Below are 18,832 nucleotides of genomic sequence, written 5' to 3' on the forward strand. Positions count from 1 at the left end.
CACTGTACCACAGGGGCTGTGGCAGCCTCGATGCTGCTCTGAGTGGTGCAGACTGGTCATTGTGTGGTCCCCGCATGTTAGCCACTCGCTGCTCCGTGTGCAATTGCCTAGCGCTCCTGGTATCTGCAGCCTTTTGCAGCTCCCCTTCACAAGGTCTTGGCCACCGCACATTCGTTTCTCTCACTTTATTACCATCGCATCTGATTCCAATTTGCTGCCAAATTGAGTTTCCAGTCCTGAGTCTGACATTCAAACCGTCAGGTGGATTAGCTCCTTCGGCTTGGTTAGCGGGAAGCTTCAGGTCAGTTAACGGTGGCCTATTAAATGTCCTCTGCTCCTCATCCTGGAGCCTCGGCTGCCGTCCCGTGGAGTGGCAGTGCCGGGTTACCCACCGTAACCTTTCTTCTCGTTTAGAACTCCTCATGCCAGACCTATTGGAAAGACTTCTGATTAAAAACAGAGTTGGTTTTTATCCCTTATCCTGCTGTTTCTGCGTTTTTTCTCGGAGCAGAGCAGCTGGCTTATGGTCAGGTCATTGGGTGGGATATGATTGATTGAACTATTTGGCGATAATTCATTTGGCCCTTTCCCTCTGAGTGATCTGTTTGCATGTAGAGTTGAAATAACACCTAACTTATTCTGTTATTTATGGTAACACATCGACTCCGCCTCCTTTTCTTTCTGTGCCCATGTCAGATCAGCTCACAGGACCGCAGTGTTGACTGACTGGAGCTCCAGGCCTTTGCCAGGCATCAGGTTTCGGTAATTCCTTTCCAAAGGACACAGTCTGGTGAAGAATGATTTCTAGAGAGGTCTTCTCTTGCTTCTTTTCTTTTTTTTTTTTTTTTTTAACTTGAATCCAAAACAGATTTCTCAGTGTTTGTCATAATCAAAGATATACATATGGAGAATCACTCATTGATTATTCTATTTACATTTCAGTTCCCAAGGAAAACAGTCTTGGTCAGAGACTTTTCTTTTGTCATTAGGGGTTTTAGTAAATGAGGGTATATTTATGTTTGACAGTGAGGCATCCGAGTTGAGCAAACACTATAATTTCTTGGGGATAATCAAGGATTTGAGAAAAAAGCAAAACAAAACAAAAATACAGCATTTCACCACTGAACCCTGCGGCCTTTGAGAAGGAAACGTTAGCTGTTGAGCGAAGGAAGAAGGTCCGTTGTTTCTAAAATGGTTGATTTTTTTTTCTTCTTGTAATTAAACAGTGATATGATTATTGTAATTGTATCTGGATATGTTTGCCAGTTAATGAGTAAAGCGTGCTATATTTAAAGCAGCATCCTCCCCTCTGGTCTGCTGCTTCCAAGGCTATGTTCTGGAAGCTAGGCTGGAGTAACTTGTGTTGTTTAGAAGATCTGCAGGCTCTGTCCCTGACACACAGTTAGGGATCCACTAAAAATAAAGGACAGAAAGGCGAATTTGAAGCTGAGGGGATCATGTTTGAGCTCTGGGAGGCAAGAGGAAAAAAAAGTCATTATAGGAATGAAAACCCAAATTTAGTTGAGTCTTTCAAATTTATACTGTGTTCTTTTAGAGTTTAAACAGCCAGATGACTCATGGCTTCCTATTCTTTAATTACTGTCATCAAGTGATCATTCCTGAGAACCCAGGCATGGAGATATTCCTGTAACCCTTTTTTGTTTGTTTGTTTGCTTGGTTTTTTAGTTTGTTTTCACAGCTTCCCCTATAGTTAGATGGATAGTGATCCTAATTTGTGATAAGGATGAGAGCACCCTTTTTTAAAACTTAAAAGCACTCTATTAATTGTTGCTGTCTGGCATTAGACATTCATTATCCTAAGTCATAAGTCACTCTTATTTTAAGAAATAAAACCAGAAGGAAACCTTTTGCTTTATTTAAAAAATATGTATGTATATATAATCTTTGGCGTGCCCATTGTTTTGCACGAGCTTATTTCTGCTAGGGGTAAATAGTCTGATTTAACTGCCTTTTTTTCATTTCACCTTTCATTTAATTTTAATGTATTATTTCTGCTCCTCCTTCTATCTCTTTCCTTTTGGGGTTCCTCTGATTTTGCCTTCCTCTGATTTTTCCTTATGCTCTAGTTTAGGTCCATGTAACTCAACTCAGTATTTTGCTCTCTTGCTTTGAGAGGATTAATGTCTTTTCTGTTTTGGAATTTAGATAAACTGTGTTTGTAGTTCCAACAGAGTGTATAAAGAGAGCAGTGTAAGGGATCCAGAGTAACATCATGACATTAAAATCTTCGCATTGTGGAAAACGGCAAATCAAGCATAATGAAGAATGGCACATTTTGTGCCACCCATTGGGTGCCTTGCTAGTCTCAGGTTAATGTAGCCTCTCATTTATATGTTTTGTTTTGTTTTTCTTTTGCAGAAGGAGTTGAGTCTCCCCCGAAGAGGAAGTTTGTAAGTAGCCTAATTTTGTTTCCTTATTATTATTTTGTACAGTTTGTTATGTATTCTCTGACTTAAGTTTGCAGTGACAAATGGAGGATAAATGATAATCAGCTGAATTAAGAAAACAGACACTTTGCATTTATTTATAAATGTCAAATAATGATTTCAGTATATCTTGAAGGAAGTTGCCAGCTTTTTTCCTTATGGGCATCGTAAACCAAAAAGTTTACTTACTCCTGGGAGAATCTTAATTTAAAAAAAAAATTCTCTTATGTCATCAAGCAAAACCATTAGTTGGTCTGCAGGTAGTATGAATTGATCTGAGTCAAGAATTAGCGCCCTTCTATGTGATCTGGAAATCTATGATTGTTTTTTATGCTATGGATTTTATGCAAAGTAAGTGATACCCTTTTGCGCTGATAAAGGCTTTGAGTCAGCTAAACTTTCTTTTAGGTCTGGATCTTACCGAATTGACTCACATAATGGTCTTGTTTTAAAATAGCGGATTTATGAACCTTAAGTTGATTTCCTTATAGTTTGTTTCAACCTTTTGTTTTGAAGGCTAATAATATATTTGCATAAATGCTAGTTTTTTACCATTAGCAAGTTGCAGAATGAAATGTATTGCCTTTAATGTTCCACTAAATTTAGAGTAGATTTCTTGTCAGCTAGTACTGTGTAAGGGCTGCTCTAGAAATACTTGGATTTGATATCTGTGCTGAAGAAATGAGTGGATGGGGCAATGTGCTTTTTATTTATTTATTTGTTTATTTGTTTATTTATATATTTATTTATTAATGTTTATTTATTTTTGAGAGAGAGAGAGAGAGAGAGAGAGAGAGACAGAGAGTGAGCGGGGGAGGGGCGGAGAGAGAGGGAAACACAGAATCCAAAGCAGGCTCCAGGCTCTGAGCTGTCAGCACAGAGCCCAACATGGGGCTTGAAGACACAAACCATTGAGATCAGACCTGAGCCGAAGTTGGACCCTTAACTGCCAGAGCCACCCAGGTGCACCAAAGGGCAATGTGCCTTTTATTTTTTATTTATTTTTTTTAACATTTATTTATTTTTGAGACAGAGACAGAGCATGAACGGGGGAGGGTCAGAGAGAGAGGGACACACAGAATCTGAAACAGGCTCCAGGCTCTGAGCTGTCAGCACAGAGCCCGATGCGGGACTCGAACTCACGGACCGCGAGATCATGACCTGAGCTGAAGTCGGCCGCTCAACCGACTGAGCCACCCAGGCGCCCCACAATGTGCCTTTTAAAGACTATAATATTGCAGGTACATTTATGCAGATATCAACTTGGAGTATTGGAAATGTATGTGGTAGCTGTTGGCAGAGAGAATTCATTTTGTTGACTAACTTTTGGGTTATGTCAGCCTTTGCATCTGAGAACCAGAACTTTACCAGTTACATTTCAATACTGTCCATTTTGGTTCTTAATGTTTCACAGCTTTAGGCTGCCTGGAGGATGCTGGACCATTTTTCTTGAAGAATGTGTCTAGAAAATTTCACTCACTTCCAACTTCTATCTCTGTGTGCTAGAAGTTAATTGCTTAAAAGTTGGCCATAGAAAATGCCCTTAGAATCAAAAACTTGCCTTCTTCTGAATCTTGATTAGGACTCTTACCTAGACTTGGACACATCCAAACATTTTGATATTTCTAATCATGATTAAAAATAAGAAATTAGAAAAACAAGTAAAACTACATGAAATAATAGAAAAAAATCTCTTTTCTCTTGTACCTTTATTTAATGCTAAAAGCATTCTAGGTTTGTCTTTAACGCTTTATCTGAAAACTTTATAGCTTTAGTCAAATCTTCCTTTTAGCCTATATAAAAGATTGCATTTTTTTTCAGTTTCTCAGTATGTTTTTTGTACATTTCTATTAAGGTAATGTTAACTACAAAATGATTCCCTACGCCTATTAAAGGGCTGTATTTCCTTTTGTAAAATCTCCTTATCTCCATATGTCCTTGTCTAAGTCTGTTAATGTTAGCTGATAGCTGTATATTGATGGGAAAATAGAAGGTAAATAAGATATTTAAATTTATCTACTTCAGAGCTTAGAATCTTTCATGAATGAAAAGGATGATAACTTAAGTTTCTTTGGGATCCATGCTTTGAAAATTTAATGAGAGGTATAGAATTACACTTAAGCCATTTAAAATCTCTTCCCTAATAAAAACCAATTGATCTATCAATCAAACGATGGGAGTAAAACATAGCTAAATCTATCTTTTTCTTTTTAGTGAATTCTGGGAAAATTAATACTTCCAAGTGAAAGAAACAAAAAATAAAGATCCTCCTTTGTATTTTTTATTAAAGACAAATGTTCCCCAGAGAATTAATGGTCTATGATAGAGATGTTGTGGGACTTAACACCACTCAGCATTTTCAGTGACCCCATCCCAAATGCCAGTGATCACTCTCCTCATGCAAGGTTGTTTTATGACTTTGAGAAAAAGAAAATACTTTAAAAAATAATTGCTAGGGTGATTTTAATACAAATCTAATGAGGAAGGGCACAAGTGGTGCTGGCCAGCATAATGGCACCTAATTATTAAACCTGTTAACACTTGGTCAGTTTATTAGCTGGTTAAATGCCTCCAGCATGAATGTTTTCAGATCTTTTAGTATCTTTTCTCTGAAAGATTGAGGATTTGATCCCTCTGTTCTGTCGAATATTCTCTCCATGTTAACAGTGAGCCACTGCACAGGGTGATGTATTCCTCATGGTCTGTAGTTACAAAGCAATATGATTGAAAGTGTCAGAGGGTGTGTACCTTCAGAAAGGCTGTGTTCTTGGAAGAAGGTGCCCGATTGAATTATATCCACCGCCTCTACTTTGTATGTCTTGAAGCATGATATTCTGAAAATGCATTGCCATCATTCAGGCACTTAGGGATTTATCAGATTTTTTTTTTTTTAATGTAGTATCGTCTTAAAGGTAATTTTCATGCCTGGAATCATGGTAACTTATGTTTTCTATCCGTAACAGTTAACTCTTCCATAAAACAACACAGAAAATAGGCTTTTCTTTTTATTACTCATTAAAAGCCTAAAACAAGCAAGTTGTACTGTATTCTGTCTAGAAAATAATCCAGTACTCCAGTAATTGGTATTTTATGATCGTTTTCTCAAGAACTAACTTGAAATCTGTGTTGTTTCAAATACGTTTTAAGAGGTTGTGACCATTTTGTGTGTGTGTGGTACAAGGGGCATCAGAGGAGAAGTGAAAGATGCTTTCCAGGCAAGATATTCCTAAATTACCCATGACTCCAGATCAGTTTTCCAGAGGCCTTTCCAACCCTTGTTCACCTTCAGAGTCCCAGATGCCGTCTCCACTCTGGCTGCTTAGATAGATAGACTTGAGCTAGTTGTCTTCTTCCCTTCAAAGAGTACCCATGTGCCGGTGCTTGGTCCTCGATGCTTCGAGCACTTTCCCTTCCCTTCTCCTTGGAACTAAAGCTTTCATACTCTCTGCTCTTTCTCCTCTTAGCAACCTGTCAAGATCTATATATCCTTTGACTAAATCATGATATAATCATAGAACAAAATACTGTACAGCAGGTAGAATGAATGAACTGGAGCATATGTATTAACACATGTAATTATCAAAAACAGCATGCAGAACAAAAAGGTAAAAGCAAATTGCACAGGCAAGAAAGCGTTTACATTATAAAAATTAAAAATAAGCAAGACAAGACAGTTTACTGTTTGTGGATGCAAACATGTACAATAAAAATTTCAAAAAGGCATGGGCAACAGATGTACAGTAAAGCTTATCAGTGGAGGAGAAGAAAGAAATGGGATTTGAGGGGCCTCCCCAGGGGCTGTCACATATATGATTAATGTGGTATGTACATGGGTGTTTAGAGTATTCCTTCCACATTTTGATATTCTTAAAATATTTTATTTAAAGTGTTCAGTAATTACATGAAGGTAATAGTCAAGCTGTTTTATCCAGATGTAGAGATTTAAAAATAATTTGAAGAGAAAATTAAGTAACTGTTAAACTATTTTGAATGGAAGGAGAGAGCGTACCTGTATTGATTTTTGTTTTATTGTTGTGTGTGGGGTTTTTTTTTTTTTTTTTAGTTCTTTTTTTTAATCTATTTTTGAGAAAGATACAAAGGGAAAATGGGAGAGGAGCAGAGACAGAAGGAGACAATATCCCTATCAGGCTCTGCCTTGTCAGTGCAGAGCCGGATGCAGGGCTCGAACTCATGAATCATGAAATCGTGACCTGAGCCGAAATAAGAGTTGGAGGCTTAACCAACTGAGCCACACAGGCACCCCCTGTTGTTGTGGGTTTTTTTGTGACATGATAAAGACTGGCCCCAGTGAGTACGGTTTTACAGTGGTCAGAATATCTGTTGTGGCAGGTACTTCCTGGTTAGTGCCAGAGCAGCATGATAAACTTTGGTACTTGAGCAGGAAAGGAGGAATGTTTTGACATCTAGTTAGAGACCTAGATTTCTTGTCTTCAGTTTTTAGCCTTTTAAGAGAAGTGACTGTTCTTTAATTCCTACAAGGTGCCTAGCACAGTAAGGTGCAGAGTGTGGATGGTGGTAGATCTCCCCAGCCAGACTGTGAGTGTCCCAGCTGAGTACACTGTCCTGCTTTGGGACTCAGTTCCTATCACAGTGTGTTGAGGACTAACAGTGATTCTGTGGCCCATGCCAGATCTTTCTTGGTTTAAATCAGTGTGGAATACATAGGCTCTCTTGATGTTATTTTGTTTTTCTGGTAACAAGGACTCTACACTGTTCATATTTATCAAAGTGCTAATAGTGCCGAGGGGTCCCTTATCTAGTCCTTATCCATATGTACATCTTGGGTCCTGAAATGACTTTTCCAAGTGGAAAAAACTCTCTGGGAGGTGTTTATTTTCAGGGAGGGAAAGTGGTAAAAAGGTAAAAACCCAAGATGTGAGCTAATGGATGGTTAGGAGCAAAACCAAGTTCTCCCTGGCCGCTACCCTTTATTTTGTTTTAAAGACCACTTTCTGTTTTGTTAATTGTCCGAATAAACAGCTCTGGGGACAGAGAGAGCTTCTTTTTACATGGAATTTCCTGGGGGGGGGGGGGGGGGGGGAGGGGGAGGTGCTGGAGATTGGCTGGAGCCAGTTCCCTGTCCTCCAATCTTGTTTTTTTAGCTACCTTTCGTATTTCGTTATACAGAGAAGGAAACTGCGCTGTGTATTCTAGCAGCTGAAAGGTCAGGCAGAAACTCCCCCTCATGCGCACACAAGTCCTGAAAAACAGTGTTCCCGCCTGCTGAGCAGTTGGGAGTATTGAAATTCCTAAAAGACAACTTCGGGGTCTTGGTTTATTTTAATTTCTTGATCTAGCAATTATAAATACTAGTATCCAGTAACTGTTCCTCTCTGTAGAGTTTTGTCCCTTCTCCATTAACACTGTGCTTTTGAAAAAAAGTTTTTTAATGTTTATCTATTTTTGAGAGACAGAGCACGAGTGGGGAAGGGGCAGAGAGAGAGGGAGACATAGAATCCGAAGCAGGCTCCAGGCTCCGAGCTGTCAGCACAGAGCCTGACATGGGCTCGAAACCAAGAACTGTGAGATCATGACAGTTGGCAGCCGAACCGGCCGAGCCACCCAGGCGCCCCTCACGCTTTCCTTTTGTTATGTCCTTACTCTGGAGGTAGCCAGAAGTGACTAGGGCTGGGCACTGCATGCCTAGACAGTTGTCTGTTGGCCTCCCCCTTCTTCAGGTCTGCTAGGAAGCCCACCCCCCTACCTACAAAGAAGACAGGCATCTCAAATACATCTGCCACGGTGCCAGACATCCTAGTCCTAGAAATCCATTCAGTTGGATCTTAAAGAGCTTTTCTTTTCAGTGTCTCGTTGACTGGTACATACCTTTGGGCAGCTTGTCACTGAGCTGTGTTTAGCACAGCAGCAGACGGTTCATTAATGGAATGTCCTTCTGGTGGACTGATGGGAGATGAGGCAACCAGAGAGGGGAGCAGCTGTCAAGAACTGTTCTGCCCCACGTGTAGGTTAATAAATGTATCAATGGGTGACAAACTTACCTCCCTTCTTTCTAATTTTGGCTCTCTTGGGCACGGCAGGAAAGGAATGGAAGATGAGTAAGCAACAGAGGGAGAGTGTTGTCAGAGGGTGGCCAGGATGACAGAAGCCAGAGGACGCTCATGGTTGTCAGAAACTTCTGGGTGGAGCTGGGCCTGATGGATGTAGAAGATGGTTTATCTTACTGTAGATATATTGGACTGAAGGTCCTGGACTGGTTGGAATTTATCATTTTGAGACCAGCTAGGAAGTGGCCTTCTGTGTCATTGAGTAGCCTTGGGTTGATGTCATTGGCATACATAGAAATGTGTATTTTTTTAAAGTAATTTGTAAAGTGTATATTCTTGAGAGAGAGAGAGAGACAGACCGGCAGGGCATGAGCAGGGGAGGGGCAGGGAAAAGGGAGACACAGAATCTGAAGCAGGCTCTAGGCTCTGAGCTGTCAGCACAGAGCCTGACAAGGGGCTCAAGCTCATGAATTGTGAGATCATGACTTGAGCCGAAGTGAGATGCTTAACTGACTGAGCCACCCAGGCGCCCAAGAAATGTGTAGTTTTTAAAACAGAAGAGTTCTATTCCCCCCAGTTGTATTTTAGCCAGAACATACTGCCTTCACGAACTGTTTAGAAAAGTACTCTGAGTAAAATGAGTAGTTTCAGTCTAGCATGCAAGGAGAGGGAATCGCCTTCATTTTACAACCCAGTTGAATTAGATTTGTGGGATTTTCAGCAAGGTGAAGGCAGCATTTCCTGAAACAGACGGAAAGGGCTTACTTGGAGAAAAATAAAGGACATAGTAAAACCACACTTGTATTTGGATAACTATTAAAATAAATTTAGTTTTCTTTTCAGTACTTTCTTCCCTCCCACCCCCCACCCATATTGAAGCAAGAATTCAAAATATCCCTTGTCAAAGGCGAGTGGAAGTCCAGTGTCCTTTTGAATGTTAGAAACCCAGAAACAAAACGAAGGAAAAATAGAGTGTTGCATCTGAATTAGCATTTAAAGTGGCATGTTTATATAAAAAGAGAATGGTGTAATATATCCTGAGAGTAAAGAGAGGATTTCAGCCTGTGAAAGAATGTCAATTGCATTTATATATTCATCGAATAGCCAGTTTGGTATTTGGCATATATTTGCAGCGGCTTTTAACATGCATGTATTCATCTTCTGTGAAGTGGGTGGGAGGAGACCTACTGGATAGAAGCAACATAGGATGGATCTTCTTACCTTTGAAACCTTGAGGAAAACCTTAATTTTGCTCCAGGGCAGGAAGGGTTAGGTCCCCCAGGGAGGTTTATGCATTCACATTTCCAAAAACACTTGAGAGTGCAAATTAGAATCTGGAGGAGGGGAAGGGGGGGGGGGTTGGGACAGAGCTTATGGACTTTCCACCAGCTGTCAAGGTGAACCTAAAATATCACGCCCAGTTGAGAACAACTGCTCTTAGAGCGTCAGGGTATATGGTGGCAAAGTGGGTTTCTGGATGCCCATAAGGCCCAAGGGAATGTTCTCTACTTCACATTTACTAGAATAACTTTTTTTTTTTTTAATTTTTTTCTTTTTTTAACGTTTATTTATTTTGAGACAGAGAGAGACAGAGCATGAACGGGGGAGGGGCAGAGAGAGAGGGAGACACAGAATCGGAAACAGGCTCCAGGCTCTGAGCCATCAGCCCAGAGCCTGACGCGGGGCTTGAACTCCCAGACCGCGAGATCGTGACCTGGCTGAAGTCGGACGCTTAACCGACTGCGCCACCCAGGCGCCCCTAGAATAACTTTTAAGGAAAAATGAGTCAAACAGGACTTTGGAAAGAGTTTTCAGTGTGCAATCCTTTTCAGCAAGGCTTGTGTAGGGTGACCCCCTAAGGCCACTTGATGGATGTTTCTCACCAAAAGCCACCTTCTCCAGTCTGTAACTCAGTAGGCATTTCAGAGCCTGGAGTTGAGTCACGTTGCCTGGGTTTCAGTCCGGTCTCTACCATTTACTCAGTGCTGTGACCTTCAGACGGTTACTGAGCTTCTAGGTGTCTTTGTTTCCTCATTTGTAAAATTTTTTATTTTCGTTTATTTATTTACTTAGAGAAAGAGCACAAGCCAGGGAGGGCAGAAAGAAAAGGGGAGACAGAGAGAATTCCAAGCAGGCTCTGCACTGTCAGAGCAGAGCCAGATGTGGGGCTTGAACTGAGGAACCATGAGATCTTGACCTGAGCCAAAACCAAGAGTCAGATGCTTAACGAACTGAGCTACCCAGGAGCCCCAGATGGAGAGTGTTTTGAAAATTAAATTAGTTAACATTTGTAAAGTGTTTAAAACAGTGTCTGTCATACTATATTATGTAAGTGTTCTGTGAAACAGAACATACTGGGAATTAAGCCCTCCCTGTACCATCCTCTCCCCCATCTCTTATTTTTGTCCTGTAGAATTAGGCCAGAGACTGCAAAGTAGGCAGAGGAAGTTCCTTTAAAGCCAGATCATTTGCCTAGCATTTTCTAAAAGACTGTTTTCCCCCCCAGTTTTTATCAATGGTGACGTTTTAAAGAGGCATTTGGCCCCCATATCCTTGGGTAGGTCTTTCCCCCATATCCCATGATGGTCAAGCCTGGTAACAGGAGGTTTCCAGGTGATTGTGAGGACAGAACATATACATATTCTGGCTTTATATCATCTGGCTCTGCGGGCACTTTTTGTGCTCAGTGGCCCCTTTTCCAGAATAATCTACCTATCCTTTTTCTCAGTGTAGTATACAGATCACTTCTTAAAATTGTGTTTTGGGATAGGCAGGTGTTGAGGAAAATGAAGTTGGGTATTATATATGTCCATATGAAAAATTTTAGTCAGAATTTCATACCTAGAAGAAACTTGAACAGAAATATGATGGAACATGCCTTTGAGAAATGTAGAACTAACAACACAGAGGATTTGAGATTTGCTTGTATTCGGGATAGTTCTGTGAACTGGGACCAGAATTTAGAGTTCCTACACACAGGGACTGGAAGGCAACCTTTCCGTTTGAGGAACGTAATACACTTGAGTTGGAAAGAGATAATCAGCGAGGATGTGGGTGTGCTTTCTTCTGAAAGACATGAATTTTAGCATCAACATCCACAGTGTGGTTAAAACAAATGGTAGACACCACACAGTATGCTTGACTTCACCGTGCTTGTCATGATTTCTTTGAACATTCTGGAAAGCTTAGCCCCAGCTCTTCCTGAGTGTTCATACTTATACTTAAAGCCGCAACCAAAGGGAAGAGCGCCAGGCACACTCCAGATATGCCCGGATGTGAAGTTTATTCAGACTGATAAGGAGACTAAGGAGAGCCATGCTGGCAGGGTGTGGTAGGCCCAGCCACAGTAACAGGTGTGCCCATTATTCAGGCAGATATGAATGGAGCAGCTGAGTTCTGTATTGTCCTCTCTACCCTGAGGTGTGGTAGTGAGTCAGGCCCTCTGAGGGGAGCCTTGGAGAGGTGGGTGGTAGCTGGAAGACTGGGCATGCGTCTTGGTGTTTCACCTTAGAATCTCTGCCCTTTGCTCAGCTGTTCTGACTCCCAAGAATTCAACTCCCTGCTCTTTTTTTTTTTTTTTTTTTTTTTTTTTCTTAGCTCCTTGTGGCAGCTGACTGACCTAATCGGCTGGGGCAAAGTTATTTGAGTGGTCCCTCTGTTTTTCTGAAGTAGGGGTCCCACATGAGAGCACCTTGGTGGGTCACTTCTTTTATTTGAACACACATGGATTGTCTTTTAACATGTTGTTATATAAAGTCCCTTCTCCTGGGATGAGTTTGAGGGCTTCTCCATGCTCAAGTTTTGGAACCTAAGATGTGTCCATTGAACATGCCTGCCACTGTACATTTCTCTTCTCATGGTCTTCTGGGATCTTCTTCACCTCCTAAGCCAACCAAGTAACTTGTGATGGGTACCATAAGGAAATTCAATGCAGGTAGTTCTGTAAGGAGGGGGGAAGGTGTCATTAAGTATATTCTATGAATTTTATTTGCATGTGAAAATAGGTGACATCAATTTGACCTAGCACAGAAGAATAAATTTTGATTTTTTCTGAAATGAATATTGTAATCATAATAAATTCAAATATGCCTATTATATGGAGGGGAAGATTTTCTAGAACTGTAAAACCTTTCAAGATATATTTGCATATTTTGTCGATCTTTATGTGAAAGTGTTCTTATTCTGTTAGAAAATACTAGTGTGGCATATGCGTTGTGCTCTTGACTATATAGGAAAAGTGATTTCTAACTTGTGTTGTGTCATCCAAATCAATGAGATTAACATTGGGATGACATTAGCATTGAGTGCCAAACTCTTAATAAACCGTGATTTTCCAATGAAGTCTTTTTTTTTAGTTTATTTATTTTTGAGAGAGAGAGAGAGAGAGAGAGAGCACGCTCACCCACAAGTGGGGGAGGGGCAGGGAGAGACAGAATCTGAAGCAGGCTGCGGGCTCTGAGCTGTCAGTACAGAGCCGGACACGGGGCTCAAACTTCCGGACCCCGAGATCATGACCTGAGCTGAAGTCAGACACTTAACCAACTGAGCCATCCAGGCGCCCTTCCACTGCAGCCTTATAATGTTATTGTTGGTGGTCGTCTGTGCTTTTCCTTAGGTCAGCTTTGAGGCAGAGCTTATCTTTGGGTTTCTTTTTATTTTTTGAAAACCATTCGCTTTGGGAAGTTGGCACCATATGACATCGTATGTAGCTGCTGTGAAACAAATGATAGCGTTTTGTTGCAGGGACAGTGAGGACCTTCCCCCTGTGCTGGCAGCAGGACAGAGCAAGGGGGTGTTCTCCGTTTCTGAGCTCTCCTTGGCCTCTCTGCTGAGGCACTAAATGGTATTTGCTCTGCATGGAGCATACGAGTGAGTTCACCAGCGGTTTTGCATTTCAGGGTATAAAGTGTAGTGTTTAGTATCTTAACAAATCAAGAATCAATTATCTGGGAGAATAAGCAGAAGGTTTTTTATGTCTAGGATAAATTAGTTTAAATGCTAAAACCAGTCCTTGTGGATTAAAGAAGCACTTGGGAGCAATGGAGTATATTTTAAAAATGCACTTGACATCATATCCTGAAAAGAAATTAATAGATCAGTACATGGGTTTCATGTCTTAAGGGAAAAATGGTGGCTTTTTCTTAGGTGGGATTCCAAAGTATTGCTAATTTGTATGTAAATGCAGTTGATTCTGATAGAATCGTAGGGAAAAATAGTGTCATCAAACATCTGGTTAAAGCTTGCTACTTAATTATTATCTTTGAGAATTCAGGCCACTTGGCTTTATTCTCATTTTTCTTTCTTTGTTTTTTTTATTGAAAGATGTGGTCAGCCTTACCTTGAAAACCACAGGAGGAATAGTGATGGTGGTGATTGTCTCAGGATATACTTAAAAAGAGAATTACAGTGAAGGTAGTGGAAATTGGTACCTCTTGAGGCTCCACCAAATCTCTCCCTGTCCAGCACATACCTTTGGTCCCTGATTTAACACTACCCAGGCTGTATTATGTTAAGTACCCAGGAATTTTGAATTTTATTTGTATTACTCCACTGCACAATTTTAAACAAAACAAGCACACAGACCCTTCAAAAACACTTCTCATGAAATCCCATGTAGCATGAACCGGTTTCAGCTGTACCCAGAGCAGTAGAGGCCTACATGGTCTACCAGTTAATATTTCCCCCAACAGCTAATAATTCCCCCCGACATCTTTCAGAAAAATAAAATAGATTTATGGAAGCATAATTGGCATACAGTAAACTGTACTTAATTTAAGGTATACAATTTCATAAATGTCTTATGTATATACTTGTGAAACCACCACCATATCAAGGGAATGAAGTAGCCATCCTGCCCAGAAGTTTCTTTTTACTGATTTATTACTCCCTGCGTTTTCTCAAATTTTAAATAAATGGAACACTACTGGTGGTACTTTTTTTGGGGGGGAGGGAAATCTCATTTCTTTCACTCAGCTTAATTATTCTGAGATTCATCTATGTTGTAGCATATGTTAATAGTTCATTCCTTATTGCTAAGTAATATCATATCGAATGGGTACAGTTTGATTATTCACAGTTTGATTAGCCATCCATTTGTTGATGGACATTTGGGTTGCTTATACTTTGGGGCCATAATAGATAAAACTGCTATATATGATTGGTAAACTTTCTCCCAACTTGTGGCTTGTGTTTTCAGTCTCTTGACAGCATCAGTTGAAGAGCAAATGTTTTCAATGTTATTAAAATTAAAATCTGTATTATCTGTATTATCATTTTTTTCCTTTGGTGAATATACTTGTGGTGTTTCATCTAAGCCATCTTTACCTGACCTAGGTCACAAAGCTTTTCTCCTGTTTTTTTTTCCCCCCCAGAATGTTTATAGTTTGGGATTTTACATTGTCTGTAATCCCTTTTGAGTTAATTTTGTATATGGGTGAAGCATGGATTGAAGCTCATATTCTTGCAAGTAGTTATCTAATTGTTCCAGCACCATTTGTTGAACAAATGAACCTTTCTCTGCTGAATTGTTTTTTACCTTTGTTGAAAATCACTTGCTCTCACTATATGTGTGTGTCTTTTTGCAGACTTTGTTCTCTCAATGACCTATTTGTCTTTCCAGCAGTACCACAATGTTTTGATTATTATGGCTTTATAATAAGTCTAGATATTAGGTAGTGTTTGTTCTCCATCTTGATTTTTTTCCAGAGTTGTCTCGGCTATTTTAGGTTCTTTAATTTTGGAATCAGTTTGTCAGTTTCCACAAAAAGAAAAACCTGTTGAGATTTTTATTGGAATTGGATTAAATGTTTATATCAGTTTGAGAAGGTGTGAAGAGTTTTCCAGTGGTTGTTACAGTGGAACTCTAGTCTTAGAGATGGATTAGGAAGAATAAAGCATGAGTTGTTACAGTGTGGAGAGTCTGGGATGGAGTTGTCCCTCAGGATGGACTGATGGAAGAGCTGAGTGGCCCAGCTGTGAGAACTTGAATTGAGGAATGAATGGCTATAAATGAGCACATATGTTGTTGAAAAAAATCCCCTCAAAGAAGCCTGAGAGCAAAGGTTGGGTGGTTGGTTCAGGGAGCAGCTCAGGTAATGATTTCAAGGTGAAGTTAGAGGGATCTAGGCACACTTCTTTTGGAAAGAAGTGTGCAATGGAGAGCTCAGGGTCAACATAGTATGGGAGGGAAGGGGAAACACATGAACAGATGAGATTGTAGAACCTCATGTGTGCATGGAAAGCTTATGATGCAGAGGATAGAGGAGTAGCATCATACTGTATGCTTGCTGCAATGACTGAGTCTCACAGAACAATGAAGGTCACTTGTGCACTTGAACTGGTGGTTGGTCTAGAACAGTAGTTCTCAGCCAGGGGGGATTTTGTCCTGTAAGAGGACATTTGACAGTGTGTAGTGACATTTTTGATTGTTACAACTACTGGGCGAGTGGGATTTATCATCTAGTGGGATGCTGCTAAACGTTCTGCAGTGTTCAGGAAAACAGCCCCCAACAAAGTCTTATCTCCCCAAAATATCAGTAGTGCTCAAGTTGGGGAGCCCTGGTCTAGAGGGGAAAGACTAGAAAAGAGGGTGGAATAGGAGTGGAACTGATAGATTTGTCTGGCACCTCATGTCCTTATTGTCTTGAGGAGAGGTGATCATGGACAATTACCCAAGATGATCAGGAATTAGTCTGTGGAAGTCTTGAGAAATGTTTCCAGGAGATATCTAAAAAAAAACTTTACCAAATAAAGCTAGTTTAACAAAAGCATGCCTTGACTACAAATAAATGGAAGAAATGTTGAACATCTGAGTTAACTTGCTTAAGAAGAAAACATTTGTTTGAACATTGGCCATAGATGAATATCAATTGGGATACCTTTGATGGCAGGTAATAAAAAACCTAACTCAAAGTGGTTGAAAAAATAAAGGAACTTTACCAGCTCACGTAACTAATAGTCCAGGCTTCTGGCAGGGGTTGGTCCAGAGGTTCATGGTTGCCACAGGACCCAATTTCTCCCCCCTTGAGGCTTCCTTCATAGCTCTACGTGGCTGCCAGCAGTTTTCATACTTTTTTCTTATTCATTCCCACCAGGAGATGTTTTTTCTCCTCTCAGTGTGAGCTTTTCTTTGAGTAGGCCATCCTAAATATGTGTCCCCCTTGAATATGGTAATATTAAAACAATTCTTTCACTAGTTTAGACTGGTGCTCTCCAGTATGGTAGCCACTAGCCACATGTAGCTATTGAGATGTTGAAATGTAGCTAGTCCAAGTTGAGATATGAAAAAATGTGGAATAGCTCATTAATAAATTGTGTATTAGCTGTATGTTGAAATGGTGCTATTTGGGGATATTCTGAGTTAGAATGCTAATACATGATTAAAAATACTTTCACCTGTGTCTCTAAAGTTTTTTTTACTGTGACTCCTAGAAAATTAAAAATATAGAAGTGGCTCTAAGTTGTAGTTCTTTTCAACAGAACTGGCTTAGACTATTCAGGAGTCCCTGGGAATCCGACCCACCCAAACCACATGGCTAATAGACATATGGGAGAGAGATGGGATGGATATTGGGCAAGCAATTAAACAAGAATACTGTGATGACTGGCGTAAGCAAAGAAAGAAATATTTGTTTATTTGCTCCTCTTTCCCTGAGGATGAATGTGTGGAGACACTGCCCTACTACCGCTAATAAGAGCTAATCATTGTTCCTTAAACATATTTTTGAAAATTACAAAATTAATAGGATGCTCCTGGTAAATAGTGAAACAACACAGAAATACACTAAGAGGATGTAAATAATTCCCATCCCTTCTAATCCCTGCCTCCACTTACAACCCTGGGCAGGTGTTGTCAGTCTCGTCTGTATTCCTCTATTCCTTCCTTCATGTACACACGAGTGTTTCCAACTTCATTGTTGTGTTGCTGCTGTTGCTACCGTTTTAAGATGGAATTCTAGCACTTACCCTTCAGTTTGCTTTTCTTACCTCACCAATCTCCTCCAAGTCGGCATCTACAGATTTATCCTGTTCTTTTTAATAATTGCATATTATAGATACATCACATTTCATTTAATCATTTCTCCATCAGTATGCTTTCGTGCTATTTCCTGGCCCCCCTCGTCCTCTACCACGCAACAAACAATGCTGCAATCAACATCTTTGTACCTGTGTCCTTACGTACTGGTCCTTTTTTTTTTTCTTCTATAGGATAGATTCCCAGAAGTGGAATTGCTTGGTCAAACGGTATGTGTATTTTTAATTTTCACAGATAAAGCTAAATTAGTTTCCTCAAAGGAATAGCCAATCATATTTGCACGTAACAGTGCCCATTTCTGACATTCTCATCTGCATTAGATGTCACTGCTCCTTTTGATGCTTACCAATCTCATTATCCCTGGTCATTCATTTACATTTTCTTCACTCTTGTGGATGTTGAGAATATATTCATGTGTTTAGTATCCATGTGAATTTTCCCTTTCTTCACTGCATATTCATTTCCACTGTCCATTTTTCTGCTTGGTTGTGTTTTTCTTTCACATGTTCTGGGAGCTGCAGTGTCTTAGAAACGTTAATCGTTTGTTAGATGTGTGCAAATATATCTTTACAGTTCTTGTCTCTGTGTGTGTTGTCTTTTGCCAAATGAAAATTGTTAATTATTAATTAATCAAATATATCTGTCTTTTTCTTTATTGCTTCTGAGATAATCTGTTTTGCTCAGGGTGGTGTATCCATCTCAAGGTCATATAAATATTTTCTTACATTTTCTCCTCAAGTTTTAAAACATTCAGGTCTTACTGCAATGTTAAGTTTTGCACATGATATGAGGTAGGATTGTCTTTATTAATTTCTCATTATTACAAGAACCTTTATCATGGGGTTGAAATGTTATTCTTGTCACATATAAAGATGCCATATGTATTTGGATCTATTTCTGGACTCCATGTTCTGATCCCTATCTGTTTCTGGGCCAACACCGTTCTGCTTTGAATGCAGTGGCTTTCTAGTGAGTTCTAGTGCCTGGTAAGTTCTTCACTGGTCTTAACACTTTTCACTGTTGTTTTTAGCCATTTTTTTTTCATATTGTGGTTAAAATAAATTTAAGACTTAATGTTGGGGGGTTTTATCTCAAATGTTTTGAATATAAAAGGTAATATAATAATATATGATAGATACAATTTAAAAATTAATAATTCTCAGTTTGTGGATCTCTTTGCTTACTGTTCCTAATTGGAAGATATTTACTGATAAACAGAGGCCTTATTTTGTCTGTGAATTGATTCTTCGTATGTGATTTCACGTTGTCTCTCTGATAATTGTACAGCTACCATAAGATGGAGAAATGGGGGTTGTAGGCATGCT

At 39.9% G+C, this 18,832-nt stretch overlaps 1 protein-coding gene across 3 annotated transcripts in view; it reads left to right on the forward strand.

Annotated features, from left to right (window-relative positions):
- The window catches only part of MAST4 (microtubule associated serine/threonine kinase family member 4), a 579,145-nt gene that overhangs the window by 289,696 nt on the left and 270,617 nt on the right, over window positions 1-18,832 (forward strand). For all 3 annotated transcript variants that reach the window (XM_047859677.1, XM_047859625.1, XM_047859653.1), the window contains one exon: window positions 2,380-2,411. In XM_047859677.1, coding sequence (XP_047715633.1) covers window positions 2,380-2,411 — 32 coding nt within the window. The remainder of the gene's footprint in view (window positions 1-2,379; window positions 2,412-18,832) is intronic.

The sequence above is a fragment of the Prionailurus viverrinus genome, chromosome A1, assembly GCF_022837055.1.
Source record: "Prionailurus viverrinus isolate Anna chromosome A1, UM_Priviv_1.0, whole genome shotgun sequence".
Classification (NCBI taxonomy): Eukaryota; Metazoa; Chordata; class Mammalia; order Carnivora; family Felidae; genus Prionailurus; species Prionailurus viverrinus.